General features: G+C 38.4%; 2 protein-coding genes across 3 annotated transcripts; both read right to left on the bottom strand.

Annotated features, from left to right (window-relative positions):
- Positions 1-778: 778 nt before the first annotated feature.
- On the bottom strand, positions 779-7,310 carry LOC130382771 (toll-like receptor 9). 2 transcript variants are annotated; one of them, XM_056590672.1, is made up of 3 exons: positions 7,260-7,310; positions 3,351-6,299; positions 779-3,226 (listed from the first exon to the last, which is right to left on the bottom strand). In XM_056590672.1, exons 1-3 carry the CDS (start codon positions 7,260-7,262, stop codon positions 3,020-3,022), a joined length of 3,159 nt encoding a protein of 1,052 aa, XP_056446647.1. In that variant the 5' UTR covers positions 7,263-7,310; the 3' UTR covers positions 779-3,019. The 2 variants fall into 2 exon arrangements, with proteins under 2 accessions (XP_056446647.1, XP_056446640.1); XM_056590665.1 differs by having other exon boundaries at positions 3,351-7,302.
- Positions 7,311-11,427: 4,117 nt separating this feature from the next.
- Positions 11,428-16,352, bottom strand: LOC130382762 (toll-like receptor 9). The gene is made up of 3 exons (XM_056590652.1): positions 16,301-16,352; positions 12,344-15,286; positions 11,428-12,219 (listed from the first exon to the last, which is right to left on the bottom strand). The coding sequence occupies exons 1-3, from the start codon at positions 16,301-16,303 to the stop codon at positions 12,013-12,015; spliced, it is 3,153 nt and encodes a 1,050-aa protein (XP_056446627.1). The 5' UTR covers positions 16,304-16,352; the 3' UTR covers positions 11,428-12,012.
- Between the last annotated feature and the right edge of the window lie 891 nt (positions 16,353-17,243).

Below are 17,243 nucleotides of genomic sequence, written 5' to 3'. Positions count from 1 at the left end.
GGGACACATCAAAACTCAGCTAGGAGGAGCTGGGGATCAAACTAGCAACCTTTCGGTTACAAGACAACTGCTCTACCTCCTGAGCTAAGCCGACCCAATGGCCCCCTTGGTTGACAAAATAGTTACCGTCTTAACCTCTATAGTCATCACACTTATGATTCTGGGGTTATGCTGCGTGCCTATACTTCGGGGATATGTCAGGAGAACTGTTGGTGTCATTCAGATGCTGGTCAGGAATGAAGCTCCTCTGTTTTTGTATCATTCACAGGACCTGATCGACCTGGCTAGTACGACGGAGGAGGACCGGCTGTGGCGACCCGTTCTGCCTACTGTTGAGGGTTTGACACTGTAACAGTGGAGCCTTCCCATGTGGAAGGTTAGACGCAGAGGTGAAGAAGAACGACCCCAAGAGGCATAGAGGCCCGGGCGTCAAACACAAACCCAGCATCTTCTCCGATGGAGCAGCAGTAATGATGGCATTACAAAGGATTGGAACGCCTTAAAAGAAAGAATTGGATCATGGACACAAAGAGAGAAGACAAGTGCCTGTCGGATGAGACAAGACAGAAACACATCGGCTGATGTTTCTGAACAAAGACTTGTTCCATGTTTTCTGAGTATGATGATGTTAAATGTAATGTTTCTAATTTTTGTGTTTTATAAAAGTGCATTGAATGGAGGATAGGGTAATCGAGGGGTCATCTAGATCGTAAAATGATAATTCAGATGGGCTAAGGGATGTGTGTGTGTGACTTAATAAGTCCTAAGGGGGGATATGTAGTAGAAAATAATGAAGGTGTAAAAGGATATTGGACAAATCTTGATACATAATTAGTGGGACAGGCTCCAGACCGGCTACAGACCTTGTTCCATTGTTATTCAACAGCTCAGAGGATCTGACAGACATCCCTCTGTAGCCAATGTCATCAGTCTATCTCTCAGTTCACTTAGATACAAGTAAAAGTAAGGTTAACGTAAAGCATGAATTATACAAGAATATAAGGTAAATATATTTACAATGGAGCCAAATGTTAAACACTTGATATTACCTGGCTTTCCTTGGTCAACAAGTATTTGCATCCTGAGGTACATTTCCATGTGTTCCGCATTCACGTGTTGCAAAAGATATACCTCCAGCCCCTTCATTTTGAGCGGCCCCTCAAAGACGGCTGGCCCACGTCACGGTGAGAGGAAACGCCCTCCTATGGTTTCTCGTCTGTGGTTTTAGAATGTTTATTCTGTAGGCTCAAAGTTGGAGTTAGGTTAACTAATCGGTACCACGGTTAAAATACAGACACTACCAGCTTTAGGATTATGACTGTGTATGCCACAGACAAATAAAGTGGCATTGTTAACTATTACAAATGCATATTTTACTGTTTAAATGAATATTGCTTTCACAGGGCTCCTCTCTTGATCCCATGTGGCAACTGGCAAGTCATGGTGATTTAAGATCAGGTTAATAACACAGGCCATGAATGGATTTTAATAAAAGACCTCACTTCATATAACTAATGCATTATGCATAACATGTAACTTCAAGTAACTAATGTTTAATAATTATGTTATCCTTCTGTACGTAATGCTTGAATGGAATGTATGGAATGTATTTTAGACATTGTGGGCGGGACATGAATGCTAATGGTGAACGGGGCAGGCCCGTAGTTTATAGCATTGTGATTGGCCAAGGACATCTTGGGGGCGGCCACACACTTAGGATATAAATCGGAGCTCAGAGTCTGTCTCCGAGTTCTTTGCAAACCATTTCAGGTGATGTAGTTCCTCTGTGCGGTGGCAATAAAGCCTTGATAGTTTAATCCTAGTCCTTCTCGACCTCTCGTAATTTGTTAAAGTATGTTAAAGTATAAGTATTATATTACACTTTAAAATAGCACTAAGAATTGTGTAGCATCTTATCCAAGCTATCTTTGTTGTGTACGGGGGATGGATTCACAACAATTGTAAGTGCTTGTCACTTGTTTCTATGAACATCTTTACTGTAAAGAGGGCAATATATTGTTGTTCCTCTTTCTTCTGACAAATGTACATACTAAGTAAGAACATTGTAAGCCGCTATGGATAATAGTGTCGGCTAAATGTCCTAAATGTAAATGTAAGCCACTCAGCCACAATCACAGAATGAGGACTGCCTCACCGGGTTTGGCTATTAGATATTAACACTTTTTCCACCAAACTCACAACAGCAGCTGATATAAATTTGAGATTCATGATTGTTTAACAAAAAGTTACCAAAAGAAAATGCAAAAAGGATAGGGAAACATGAATCAAAAAGTATATCATGGTTACTCTTTGCCATATCTACAAGCAGATTGAAGTGCTAACCCAAATTAAAAATCACTTTATTTAAAAAATGTGATTAAAAATACAAATCCAAAGTATGCATACATCTTTAGACCCAATAAAGTGTCTTAACAGAAAATGTCCCCCAAAAATGTAGCCATATTCTTGATTCATTTCATATTCCCAAATTAGTACAGCAGTGGGCCTTCATCCCTTCTCTAGATCAGCACACGAATACCTGTCAAAATTGTAATTGTTTAATTGTAAACATGTGAGTTTCATGATGGTTTGATTAATCTAATGGCAGTACATTGTCCAACATTGGTTATGTGTTTTTACATTAAAACGCTACATAATCAGGGATGCAAATGATCATTGACAGGAACCCTAATCTCAAATTGAACACAAATTATGTAAAAGGATGTGTTCTACATTGAAAAGTTATTCAGCCTATATATACACGCGCATTTCATCACATTTTTGAGAAACACTAGATGTTGGTGTGTTAAACTAGAGACAAGTGAAACTTGTCTCTAGTTTAGGATTATGTAAACTATATAAGATTTAGGGTCAGGTTTAGGCTATATTTAACAACACACAAGGTTCGCATCAATTGTTAAACAGCGGTGGTCTTAATTGAAAAGTAATTTGGCCTATTTAAACACATTTTCAGAGAGAAAATAGTTGTAACTTTGTTACTTTGTATAACGAGTAGAGTTTATATGAAACTTTCACTAATGTTGCTGTCATATAATTTAAGATTGTCTGACGACAGTGCTGTCCTCATTTGGTTCCAGAATAGGGGTTGGGCCTGTGGATTTCTAGGCCAGGACATCACTGACTTCTTGCACAACCTCGTCCTTAGTTGGAGGTACTTCAGCTTTGGAAACATCTTGTCCAGCAGTATGAGAACGGCTACATCCACCTTATTGAGATGACATCAGAGAGAGATTTATAAGAACATGCCAACAATATAAGGGTAATAGGAATGCTAATGAATGTAAACAAATAAATTAATGCATTTCATAAACATATATTTCATTGCATACCTTCTCATCAAGAAGCCGCTGTTGAACCATGAAAAAAGTCTGCTGTATCACACCGTTGACTGTTGCTTCCCCAACGCCATTTCTTGTGCCATTGGACAGAACAAACACTGTCTTCTCGCTGCTATGGACAGCATTGTGGAGGTTTTCAATGCAGGAAAGCCCAGGAATCCAGTCCCTCTCCTCTAAACAGAGTGAGAATCTTCTGTAGCCAGATCTCTCCAAACGGATAACCAACTCATTGTAAACCCAGTCTCTCACAGCCTGGTTGCTTGTGTCAAACACCACAAAAGCATCATAGTGTTTTGGCGAGCAACTGGCAGAAGGATGCAGGTAGCCCTTACATCCTGCCCATAGGATCTGCAGGCAGTACCACACATCCCAGCCATAAAGATGTCTTAACAATGGCAGAGCAATAAATGCACATGTGAAGAGTGTACTTAAGAAGAAGGCCAAGCCACCATAGATCTCCTGACAGGAACGCTGGTCGACTGTCAGCACACTTTGACCCTGAAGGGACTCTGGGAATCCACATTGAACAGCAGTGGTCAGGTAAGGAATACGTGTGTTGCTGGTCCGCAGGAATTCCTCCAATTCTGAATTGTAGCATTCACAGCTGAAAGGGTTATTATGTAGGGTAAGCAACTGAACAGAAGTGCCATTTTTCAGCTGGAATGGGATTGACTGACGGTTCAGCACTTTGAGAAAGTTGTCATTGAGATAGAGACACTGCAAAGCTTTGGCTTGACTGAAGAAATTATCAGAAAGATTGCTTATCTGATTGTTACTGAGGTCCAAGACAGAAAAATCTGGTGGAAACTCTGTCACACTGTTAGGCAGAGATGAAAGTTGATTTCCAGTAAGATTTAGATGGCTAAGATTTCCAAGACATGTGAGGTTCAGCCATGGAAAATAAGAAAGGTAATTATTGCTAATGCTGATAGCCTGAATGCTCTTTGGTAGATTACAGAGGATCCGGTTTTCGATTGAACGCAGGCGGTTCTGAGAGATGTCCAAGTAGATTAAATTCTTCAGGTTCTGGAAGAAATGAATGTAGGTCTGGCCCTCTGTATTCCACATTAAATCTAGGCGATTCCCAGAAAAGTACAAATACTTCACGGAGTTGCTGCTCAGGTGCGGAGTAATTTGCTGACCCATGCCATTATTTGCAAGATTTAAAACCTCCAAATTAGTGAGCCTGTCAATAAACTCAAGATTATGAGCCATTCCCTTCATACGAAATATATACTCATTTTGACTGAGGTCCAGTACCTTCAAAGTCCTGTTCAACTCACTGAATACATCCCTATAATATAGGTCAATTCTATTGTATGACATATCTAAGTAAGCTAAGCTTTTCAATTGATCGAAAAGTCTACCTCTTAACACCTGGTTTGCATAATTGTAAGTCAGGTTCAAGCACACAACATTTTCCATACCATAGAAAAAGTCTTTATGAAGGAAAATAAGATTATTTTGTGAAAGATCAAATGTCAACTTTTTTTGGCAGAATTTCTTTCTGAAATACCACATTTCCAATATTGTATTGGTAGTTCTACAGGTGTTGCTTTCAATCATAGTTTGATTAATTTGTACTGATATTGGTGGCATTGGTAATTCTGAAAAGTCTTTGAAAACATTTTGACCCTGTGAGCCTTGTTCTAAACAGGACCCAAATGACACATTATATGGGAGATAACTCAGTTTGTTCTGGGAGATATCCATTTTTTTGAGGGAATTTAACATACCCACAGTGCTCATGTTGAAACATTTGATGAAATTCATGCGCATCACCAGAATCTTAAGTTGTTTGAGTCTGGACAGAACCACAAGGCTTTGTTCTGAAACAGTGTTGAAAAAGTTCCCGCTTAACAGAAGGGTTTTGAGATTTGAGACATTTCCCAGATGTTCTGAAAGGATCAGTTCAGGAAATGTCTTGGATGGATAAGAGTTATAGTTTAGGCTGATCCATGTCAACTGCTTTAGCTCTGTAAAGAAGGTACCATTACGGATGGTGTAGGCCAGGTAGTTGCTGGAGAGATCCAAACTCTTCAGATGTGTCAAAGGGAGAAAAATACCCTCTGATATATTGTTCAAAGAGTTTCCCCTCAAGCTCAGAAAATTAATGGAGCTGTTTTTCGTATTGAATGAATTAGGGTGAAGCTTTAGGGAGGCATTGTTAGGGCAGGGAAAACAAGGGCGGGCTGCATGGTCACAACGCTGACAATTCCATGCCAGATTTAGTTCCTCCAGGATAGGAAAATTAGCAAATGCCCCTTCTGGAACTTCACTTATTGTATTTTCTTGCAAGTCCAATTTCATAAGGGAAGCTGGCAAACCTAGTGGTATTGATGTCAAATTGTTGTATCCAAGGTATAGAACTTTTAGATGTGATAGCTCCTTGTAAACGTCCTCATGGATGTAAAATGACTGGTGGCAAGGGTTTTCATTATAACAGTTCATTGAGAGTAAGAGCTGCTCTAGATGTGGGGTTCCAAAAGGGATGATGATTTTGAAAATGCAGTTACTCTCGAGATCCAGGACCTTAATGCTTTCCGGTAACCAGGGTAACGTGGTAAGGCTGTTTCCTGACAGATATAAATAAGTGAGGTTGTTCAGACTCCTGAAGGCATCCTTGTGTATTCTGACTCCACAGGAGGGGCTGTTTATGTTTCGAATGCTATTGGGATCACAATTCCACGTCATTTTCAGAGTGATTAGATTTGGAATGCCAGAGAATTTATGCTGTCCTACTTCCAGTATCTTGGTGTGACTTAGGTCAACAAACGTTACATTCATTGAAGTGAAAACAGGGATGTCATCGAGGGGCCTGTCAGTGCAGTATATCTCAGTATCGTTTTCATTATTGTCACATGGAAAAAACAGGGGGATTCTTCCTCTCAATGAAGGGAGTTGGCTCAGTAATAGAATAACCACTATTTGAAAGATACCCTGAAAAGAAAAATGGAAAAGCATTTTTCATCAGTTATTGTAATGTTGACTTGCGGTTTTGTATTCTATAGGTAGGTCAAAAGAGTAAAATCGTTTTGAGCATTCCTTTCCAAGAGTATAAATGGATGGCACGTAAGCCGTTTTAAAAGTCCACTCTGATCCTAATTTTAATTTCAGATATTTCAGATATCCTTCCTAATTTTTCTTAGGAAGGATGACATTTGGGATATCTGAAATATAAATTGTTATCAGAAGAAGGTCATTTTGTTATCCTGAAATTGTTTTTACCACGAAGTATTGAATCACAGATATCTGTAATAGATATCTAGCTATAACATGTTCAAATGGCTGGCCTAGGCACTAGACGAGATACAGTGTGTAATTCAATGTATACATCATGTCCTATAATCCTAAATATTTACATATTTCTTGATTATAATAATATTCACATAAACAATATAATGCTTTTATCCTCATGTGCCAAACTAACACCACAAGATTTTCATTTTTTTAAATTTAGAGCTGTCTTTTAATTGCCATTCTTGATTTAAACCCTGCGTAGTAAATTTCACACATGGCTGGTTTTATAGGTATGATGACAGATAATTACCCGCAATATTTCTAGAGGATTAAAATGTATAGTTTCAATCTTCAATCTAACGTGAGTCAGAGCCATCAATATAAAGAATTAACCTGGCTCCTTTGACAATGTCCAGACTGATGGAATTTGAAATAATCACATCGTTGACCTTTCTGATAAGAGGAACTTTCCGATTTTTCAGAATAAACTAGGTGCTGTCAATTTAATTTCAGCAAATGTGAATAACCATTAGCCATTCTATATGTCTAAGAGAAGTCTACATCAGAATCAAGTCAAAATCCCTGTAGTGTTAGCTTGGCATAATACAATTTCAGTGATCAATAGTCTAAAAGTATTAGGAAATATCATAAATGTCCTACCATTATCTCTACCGGACTGATTTCTTAAGACGCAACTGTTGGTCATGACAGCTCTGCAGAAGTGAAACACGATGGTTGGGTCATGTGAATAAGATTGGTCACATGACCAATGTCAAGTGCCTGCCTACCCATTACATTGATTTATTTTGTTTTAAACATTTTGAAAATGAAAATGTTTATTCAATGAAATTTATGGAAGCTGGTGATGTATAAACCAAAGGCCATTGCTTAGAATTAAGACAATTTAGCTTATAGTGAAATGAAGAGAGCATACATCTTTAATATCATAGATAGATTATAAGACATGTTTTTTTCAGAATACATTATTGTGTTCAGTTAAAGTAAAATGAGGTCATTTAGGTACTCAAGATTAGTTTTCTGATATAAAGGTCACACACAGATGTCAATTTACCATACTAGCATTTAACAAAAATCTGAAAATCTGTCTAATTACTGATCCATTTGACAGAAATGTGAGCTGCAGCCTGCTAGTGTATGTGCATTCAAAGCACTGCACTGCGAGCTATGTTGCTTGAGACATTAAAATCATTAACTAATGTTAGGTATAATCACACATTAAAGTACAAATCAAAAAGTTATTAAAGAACAGACATTCTTGCCATTAAATGCACTTGGGCAAGACTTCCTTCCTTTTTCTCTTCAAACCGGCCCAATTCTTTAGAAATCAGCCCAGTGGCTGTTCTACAGAATGGAGTTGAGGAAGGCGTCATTTTTTAAAGAAAAATGTTAACCTGTTCATACTTAATTATAATAAATTTTAAGACATGTAAACAGGAAAAATTACACAGTCATTGTTGTCTACATAGCTGTAGGTTGAGCTTCAAATAGCTTTAATGTAGTTAATGCTTTAGACCTAGTTATCTCCCCCCACACAAAAATGCTGATCAGGGAAGAAATACTGTATTGCCTCACTGTAGCTAGTGTAATGTAGTCATTAAGTGTCATGATAAGAAAGCAACCATCAAATGAAGTCTAATAAATCACCTCTGTTGCTGTCTCTGTATATCTTAAGTCATTTATAATAGTAAAACAAAATAAATATATTTTTATAGATCCCTACTCACAAGGAGATTTCGCAGAAGTTTATTTTTGCTTTGCTTCCCCTGAAAGGTTAATTTGATATACAATTTGTTTGTACAATCATGACAAATGATTACGGCTTTAAATGTTTTTGAAGCGTGAATGCATCAATGATGTAGAATGAAGATGAAAAAGATTTTCAAAGATTACTAAAACGGTCAACATGAGATTCACAGACGACCTACAGGAAGGAGCAAATACAGAATGACAGAATGAGTCAGATAGAGACATGGTTTCCTTTGCCTACCGTGTGTACAAGCCTCATCATTAGATCATTAGAGGACTAGGATAGTTAAAAATAGACACAAGATTAACTATTAAAATAATATCAAATTACTCGATAATGCGCATGGTTTTCACCAGTGTACAAGGGGGGAAATAGGAAAGTGACTAAAATTATATCAAATTAATGCGAATGGTTTTCACCGGCGTGCAAGGAGGGAAACAGGAAAGTGACTACAATAATTCAATTTTCATTCGATCAAATTTTTTTTACAATTATTGAATCAAATTAGGTAAACTGGTTTGACAAAGTGTTCAGCCAATTAGCAGACGCTTTTATCCAAAGCGACTTACATCGGTTAATAAACACATTGACACACCGACGGCAGAGTCAACCATGCAAGGCGACATCCAGCAGTTAGGGTTAAGTGTCTTGCTCAGGGACACATCAAAACTTAGCTAGGAGGAGCTGGGGATCAAACTAGCAACCTTTCGGTTACAAGACAACTGCTCTACCTCCTGAGCTAAGCCGACCCAATGGCCCCCTTGGTTGACAAAATAGTTACCGTCTTAACCTCTATAGTCATCACACTTATGATTCTGGGGTTATGCTGCGTGCCTATACTTCGGGGATATGTCAGGAGAACTGTTGGTGTCATTCAGATGCTGGTCAGGAATGAAGCTCCTCTGTTTTTGTATCATTCACAGGACCTGATCGACCTGGCTAGTACGACGGAGGAGGACCGGCTGTGGCGACCCGTTCTGCCTACTGTTGAGGGTTTGACACTGTAACAGTGGAGCCTTCCCTTGTGGAAGGTTAGACGCAGAGGTGAAGAAGAACGACCCCAAGAGGCATAGAGGCCCGGGCGTCAAACACAGACCCAGCATCTTCTCCGATGGAGCAGCAGTAATGATGGCATTACAAAGGATTGGAACGCCTTAAAAGAAAGAATTGGATCATGGACACAAAGAGAGAAGACAAGTGCCTGTCGGATGAGACAAGACAGAAACACATCGGCTGATGTTTCTGAACAAAGACTTGTTCCATGTTTTCTGAGTATGATGATGTTAAATGTAATGTTTCTAATTTTTGTGTTTTATAAAAGTGCATTGAATGGAGGATAGGGTAATCGAGGGGTCATCTAGATCGTAAAATGATAATTCAGATGGGCTAAGGGATGTGTGTGACTTAATAAGTCCTACGGGGGGATATGTAGTAGAAAATAATGAAGGTGTAAAAGGATATTGGACAAATCTTGATACATAATTAGTGGGACAGGCTCCAGACCGGCTACAGACCTTGTTCCATTGTTATTCAACAGCTCAGAGGATCAGACAGACATCCCTCTGTAGCCAATGTCATCAGTCTATCTCTCAGTTCACTTAGATACAAGTAAAAGTAAGGTTAACGTAAAGCATGAATTATACAAGAATATAAGGTAAATATATTTACAATGGAGCCAAATGTTAAACACTTGATATTACCTGGCTTTCCTCGGTCAACAAGTATTTGCATCCTGAGGTACATTTCCATGTGTTCCGCATTCACGTGTTGCAAAAGATATACCTCCAGCCCCTTCATTTTGAGCGGCCCCTCAAAGACGGCTGGCCCACGTCACGGTGGGAGGAAACGCCCTCCTATGGTTTCTCGTCTGTGGTTTTAGAATGTTTATTCTGTAGGCTCAAAGTTGGAGTTAGGTTAACTAATCCGTACCACGGTTAAAATACAGACACTACCAGCTTTAGGATTATGACTGTGTATGCCACAGACAAATAAAGTGGCATTGTTAACTATTACAAATGCATATTTTACTGTTTAAATGAATATTGCTTTCACAGGGCACCTCTCTTAATCCCATGTGGCAACTGGCAAGTCATGGTGATTTAAGATCAGGTTAATAACACAGGCCATGAATGGATTTTAATAAAAGACCTCACTTCATATAACTAATGTATAACATGTAACTTCAAGTAACTAATGTTTAATAATTATGTTATCCTTCTGTACGTAATGCTTGAATGGAATGTATGTAATGTATTTTAGACATTGTGGGCGGGACATGAATGCTAATGGAGAACGGGGCGGGCCCGTAGTTTATAGCATTGTGATTGGCCAAGGACATCTTGGGGGCGGCCACACAATTAGGATATAAATCGGAGCTCAGAGTCTGTCTCCGAGTTCTTTGCAAACCATTTCAGGTGATGTAGTTCCTCTGTGCGGTGGCAATAAAGCCTTGATAGTTTAATCCTAGTCCTTCTCGACCTCTCGTAATTTGTTAAAGTATGTTAAAGTATAAGTATTATATTACACTTAAAAATAGCACTAAGAATTGTGTAGCATCTTATCCAAGCTATCTTTGTTGTGTACGGGGGATGGATTAACAACAATTGTAAGTGCTTGTCACTTGTTTCTATGAACATCTTTACTGTAAAGACAGCAATATATTGTTGTTCCTCTTTCTTCTGACAAATGTACATACTAAGTAAGAACATTGTAAGCCGCTATGGATAATAGTGTTGGCTAAATGTCCTAAATGTAAATGTAAGCCACTCAGCCACAATCACAGAATGAGGACTGCCTCACCGGGTTTGGCTATTAGATATTAACACTTTTTCCACCAAACTTACAACAGCAGCTGATATAAATTTGAGATTCATGATTGTTTAACAAAAAGTTACCAAAAGAAAATGCAAATAAAGGATAAGGAAACATGAATCAAAAAGTATATCATGGTTACTCTTTGCCATATCTACAAGCAGATTGAAGTGCCAACCCAAATTAAAAATCACTTTATTCAAAAAATGTGATTAAAAATACAAATCCAAAGTATGCATACATCTTTAGACCCAATAAAGTCTTAACAGAAAATGTCCCCCAAAAATGTAGCCATATTCTTGATTAATTTCATATTCCCAAATTAGTACAGCAGTGGGCCTTCATCCCTTCTCTAGATCAGCACACGAATACCTGTCAAAATTGTAATTGTTTAATTGTAAACATGTGAGTTTCATGATGGTTTGATTAATCTAATGGCAGTACATTGTCCAACATTGGTTATGTGTTTTTACATTAAAACGCTACATAATCAGGGATGCAAATGATCATGGACAGGAACCCTAATCTCAAATTGAACACAAATTATGTAAAAGGATGTGTTCTACATTGAAAAGTTATTCAGCCTATATATACACGCGCATTTCATCACATTTTTGAGAAACACTAGATGTTGGTGTGTTAAACTAGCATAGTTTAGGATTATGTAAACTATATAAGATTTAGGGTCAGGTTTAGGCTATATTTAAAAACACACAAGGTTCGCATCAATTGTTAAACAGCGGTGGTCTTAATTGAAAAGTAATTTGGCCTATTTAAACACATTTTCAGAGAGAAAATAGTTGTAACTTTGTTACTTTGTATAACGAGTAGAGTTTATATGAAACTTTCACTAATGTTGCTGTCATATAATTTAAGATTGTCTGACGACAGTGCTGTCCTCATTTGGTTCCAGAATAGGGGTTGGGCCTGTGGATTTCTAGGCCAGGACATCACTGACTTCTTGCACAACCTCGTCCTTAGTTGGAGGTACTTCAGCTTTGGAAACATCTTGTCCAGCAGTATGAGAACGGCTACATCCACCTTATTGAGATGACATCAGAGAGAGATTTATAACAACATGCCAACAATATAAGGGTAATAGGAATGCTAATGAATGTAAACAAATCAATGAATGCATTTCATAAACATATATTTCATTGCATACCTTCTCATCAAGAAGCCGCTGTTGAACCATGAAAAAAGTCTGCTGTATCACACCGTTGACTGTTGCTTCCCCAACGCCATTTCTTGTGCCATTGGACAGAACAAACACTGTCTTCTCGCTGCTATGGACAGCATTGTGGAGGTTTTCAATGCAGGAAAGCCCAGGAATCCAGTCCCTCTCCTCTAAACAGAGTGAGAATCTTCTGTAGCCAGATCTCTCCAAACGGATAACCAACTCATTGTAAACCCAGTCTCTCACAGCCTGGTTGTTTGTGTCAAACACCAAAAAAGCATCATAGCGTTTTGGCGAGCAACTGGCAGAAGGATGCAGGTAGCCCTTACATCCTGCCCATAGGATCTGCAGGCAGTACCACACATCCCAGCCATAAAGATGTCTTAACAATGGCAGAGCAATAAATGCACATGTGAAGAGTGTACTTAAGAAGAAGGCCAAGCCACCATAGATCTCCTGACAGGAACGCTGGTCGACTGTCAGCACACTTTGACCCTGAAGGGACTCTGGGAATCCACATTGAACAGCAGTGGTCAGGTAAGGAATACGTGTGTTGCTGGTCCGCAGGAATTCCTCCAATTCTGAATTGTAGCATTCACAGCTGAAAGGGTTATTATGTAGGGTAAGCAACTGAACAGAAGTGCCATTTTTCAGCTGGAATGGGATTGACTGACGGTTCAGCACTTTGAGAAAGTTGTCATTGAGATAGAGACACTGCAAAGCTTTGGCATGACTGAAGAAATTATCAGAAAGATTGCTTATCTGATTGTTACTGAGGTCCAAGACAGAAAAATCTGGTGGAAACTCTGTCACACTGTTAGGCAGAGATGAAAGTTGATTTCCACTAAGATTTAGATGGCTAAGATTTCCAAGACATGTGAGGTTCAGCCATGGAAAAGTACTGAGGTAATTATTGCTAATGCTGATGGCCTGAATGCTCACCGGTAGATTACAGAGTTGTCGTTGTTCGAATGAACGTAGCATGTTCTGAGAGATGTCCAAGTATATTAATTTCTTGAGGTCCTGGAAGAATTGAATGTAAGTCTGGCCCTCTTTACCCCACATAATATCTAGGTGATTCCCAGAAAAGTACATATACTTCACAGAGTTGCTGCTCAGTCGTGGAGTAATTCGAGTTCCAATGCCATTATTTGCAAGATTTAAAACGTCCAGATTTGTTAGACCGCCGAACTCAAGACGATGACCCATTCCCTTCATACGAAAGTGATACTCGTTGTGACTGAGGTCCAACACTTTCAGAGTCTTGTTCAACTCAGTGAATGCCTCTCTATAATATAGGTCAATTCTATTGTATGACATATCTAGGTAAACTAAGCTTTTCAAGCGACTGAAAAGTCTACCTCTTAAAGCCTGGCTTGCATAATTATAAGACAGGTTTAAACACACAACATTTTCCATACCATCAAAAACATCTTCGTGTAGGAAAATAACATTATTTTGAGAAAGATCAATTGTCAAGTTATTTCGGCAGAATTTCTGGTTGAAATACCACATTTCAAATACGATATTGTTAGGTGTTCTACAAGTCTCATTGTCAGTCTCAGTTTTATACATGTATGCTGATACTGGTAGCATGGGTGAATCAGAATAATCTTTAAAAACATTTGAATCCTGAGATCCTTGTTCTAAAGAGTACCTAGATGACACATTGTGATAACTCAGTATGTTCTGAGAGAGGTCTAATCTGCTGAGGGAAGGCAACATTCCCAGAGTGTTCATGTTGAAATTGCTGATGAAATTCATGCGCATCTCAAGCTTTTTAAGTTGTTTAAGTCTGGACAGAACAACAAGGCTTTGTTCTGAAACAGTGTTAAAAAAGTTTCCGCTTAACAGAAGGGTTTTTAAATTTGAGACATTGCCCAGGTGTGGTGAAAGGATCAGGTCAGGAAATATTTTTAGTGGCTGATAGTTATAGATGAGGCTGATCCATGTTAACTGCTTTAGGTCTGTAAAGAAGGTACCATTACGGATGGTGTGGGCCAGGTAGTTGTCCGAGAGATCCAACATCACTAAATTTGTCAAAGGGAGAAAAAGACCTTCTGGTATATTGTTCAAAGAGTTTCCTCTCAATCTCAGTTTTTTAATAGAGCTGTTTTTTGCATAGAATGAATTTGGGTGTAGCTGTAAGGAGGCATTGTTAGGGCAAGGTATACAAATGCGGGCTGCGTGGTCACAACGCTGACAATTCCATTCCAGATTTAGTTCCTCCAGGTTAGGAAAATGGGCAAATGCCCCTTCTGGAATCTCAGTTATTGTATTCTCTTTCAAGTCCAGAGCAATAAGTGAAGCTGGCAATCCTAGTGGTATTGATGTCAAATTGTTGTATCCCAGGGTAAGATTTTTTAGATGTGATAGCTCCTTGTAGACATCCTCATAGATGTAAAATGGCTGGAAACAAGGGTTTTCATAATAACAGTTCATTGTGAGAAGGAGCTGCTCTAGATGTGGAGTTCCAAAAGGGATGATAATGTTGAAAATGCAGTTACTCTCGAGATCCAGGACCTTAATGCTTTCTGGTAACCAGGGTAACGTGGTAAGGCTGTTTCCTGCCAGATATAGATAAGTGAGGTTGTGCAGACTCCTGAAGGCATCCTTGTCTATTCTGACTCCACAGGGGGGGTTGTTTGTATTTGTAGAACTTCTCGGATCACAATTCCACGTCATTTTCAGAGTGGTAAGATTTGGAATACCAGAGAATTTCTGTGGTCCCACTTCCCGTATCTTGGTGTGACTTAGGTCGAGAAACGTTGCATTCATTGAAGTAAAAAAAGGGATGTCATCGAGTTGCCTGCGAGTGCAGTATATCTCAGTACCGTTTTCATTATTGTCACATGGAAAAAACAGGGGGTTTCTTCCTCTCAATAAATGGAGTTGGCTCAGTAATAGGAAAATCACTTTCTTAAAGTTATCCTGAAAAGAAAAATGGGAAATAAGTTATAAATTGACTATTTCATCATTGACTACATTCTTGACTGCCGAATTTGAATTGTATAGGTAAGTTTAAAGAGCAGTATAATCAGTTTTGGTCATTTTTCTATGTGACTTTCCAAGGGTGTAAAGAGATGGTACGTATGGCAAGCCATTTTCACATTTAATCGAAGTGCATTCCTATCCACATTTTTGACTAGTAAACACGCAATACGGATAATTACGTAATTACATTACGTAATTATCCGTCAAAATAATTGACGGATAATTCAATCATAATTGCATAATTGCATTATGACTGGAAACAATGCAATTGCAGGTATCCACAAATATATTGTGGATATCTCTGCGGTTATTTAATATAATTTTCTGGATATCCAAAAACAATAATATAATATATGAACATTAATAAGGGTTCAAAATGGCTCTCTTCAGTTACGAGTAACAATTTGATTAGAGATATGTTAATTGGAGTTTTCCCTACTAAGAATTCAATATCTATCTAATATCAAAAGAGTTCTATCATAGGACAAAAAATTAAGTGTTTCAATCTTTGCATACAGATATGATGGCTACCGGAGTGTGCCTACTATAGCGGAAGGCAGAGTCAACCAAATAATTGTATTTTTTACATTATACACAGTATCTCCTCCTCAATCATAATTTCTAATTCATATCTAATTGTTACATTGGTTACAGGTTAGTTTAATAGGATACAGCAAATACACATTTTATTAATATATTTAGCACCTTCAATTAATGTAGTTGGATGTGTGAATGCTCAGTTCATATTGCTTCTCCATTTCGCTCTGCACATTTTTTGTGATAAGTTAATTACTAAATTACACAATTTCAGCACAGGGAATTCTATTCTTAAGTTTTTGTCTGGAAGTAGTCTTTGATGTCTGAATCAGGTAAAAAAATCCTAGATTGCAAGCTTGGCATAATACAATTTGATAGATCAACAGTGAAAACAAAATATCATAAATTACCTACCATTATCTCTTTGGACTGATCTTTAAGCGGAGACTCAGCTGTGTGACGGTGATAATAGGTCTGCAGAAGTGAAACATTCTGGATATGTCCTGTTACGTTAGTCAGATTCCCCTCAAACCGCAATGGGGTGTGAAAAGGGAAGAGCACACGTGGTTACTCAATGCAACTTATGGAAGACTTAAAAAATATATTTGGCTTGGACTTCACTATTTCCTTAAGTACACAGCGTCTTATTTCACCTCCAGTGTACTCTGATATTGTAGCCATCTATAGGCCTGATTCCCACTGCTTTTTGTCTGTCTTAGTCTTGCTTCAGGCTGCTTTGTCTGCACAGGTGTGTGTTATTATACTCATCAATTAACTTACAATTATGCTTGTTCAAATCATAAACATAGCCATTTTAAAGCTGCATTAGGCAAGTATTAAAGGATCTGCAGCCAATGGCTTTGACGTAGTTATCCGCACACATCAGCTGCTCCCGTCTGATAGACGCTATACCGCAGCATCCGGTCTCGCGCCACCAGACTCAGGGACGGTTTCATCCCACAGGCCATAAGACTACTGAACTCCTAAGCTACTTAGCTCACCACTATAACACTTTATAACTTGCCACTTTTTAACTTGCCACTTTATACCAGTTGACATCTGGATAAACACGTCTGTTTACATTTAACATTTATTTAGTTTTGCATTTAGGTCTCTGCTCTCCTATTTGTGTTCCTCTTACACACTTACTTTTTAGGTAATCCTTCCTTTTACAGTCCCCTAATTACTAGGTATTTACCCGGTACATACATGGTAAATCATAGTGTATTACTGGGTAATTACCACTGGTAATAAGAAGGTAAATACAGAGGTAGTTACCCAGCAAATACATGATAAATCAAAGTGTATTACTGGGTAATTACCACTGGTAATAAGAAGGTAAATACAGAGGAATTAT

This window comes from Gadus chalcogrammus, chromosome 1 (assembly GCF_026213295.1).
Source record: "Gadus chalcogrammus isolate NIFS_2021 chromosome 1, NIFS_Gcha_1.0, whole genome shotgun sequence".
NCBI classification, from domain to species: Eukaryota; Metazoa; Chordata; class Actinopteri; order Gadiformes; family Gadidae; genus Gadus; species Gadus chalcogrammus.
This window is presented reverse-complemented; position numbering and strand designations above follow the sequence as displayed.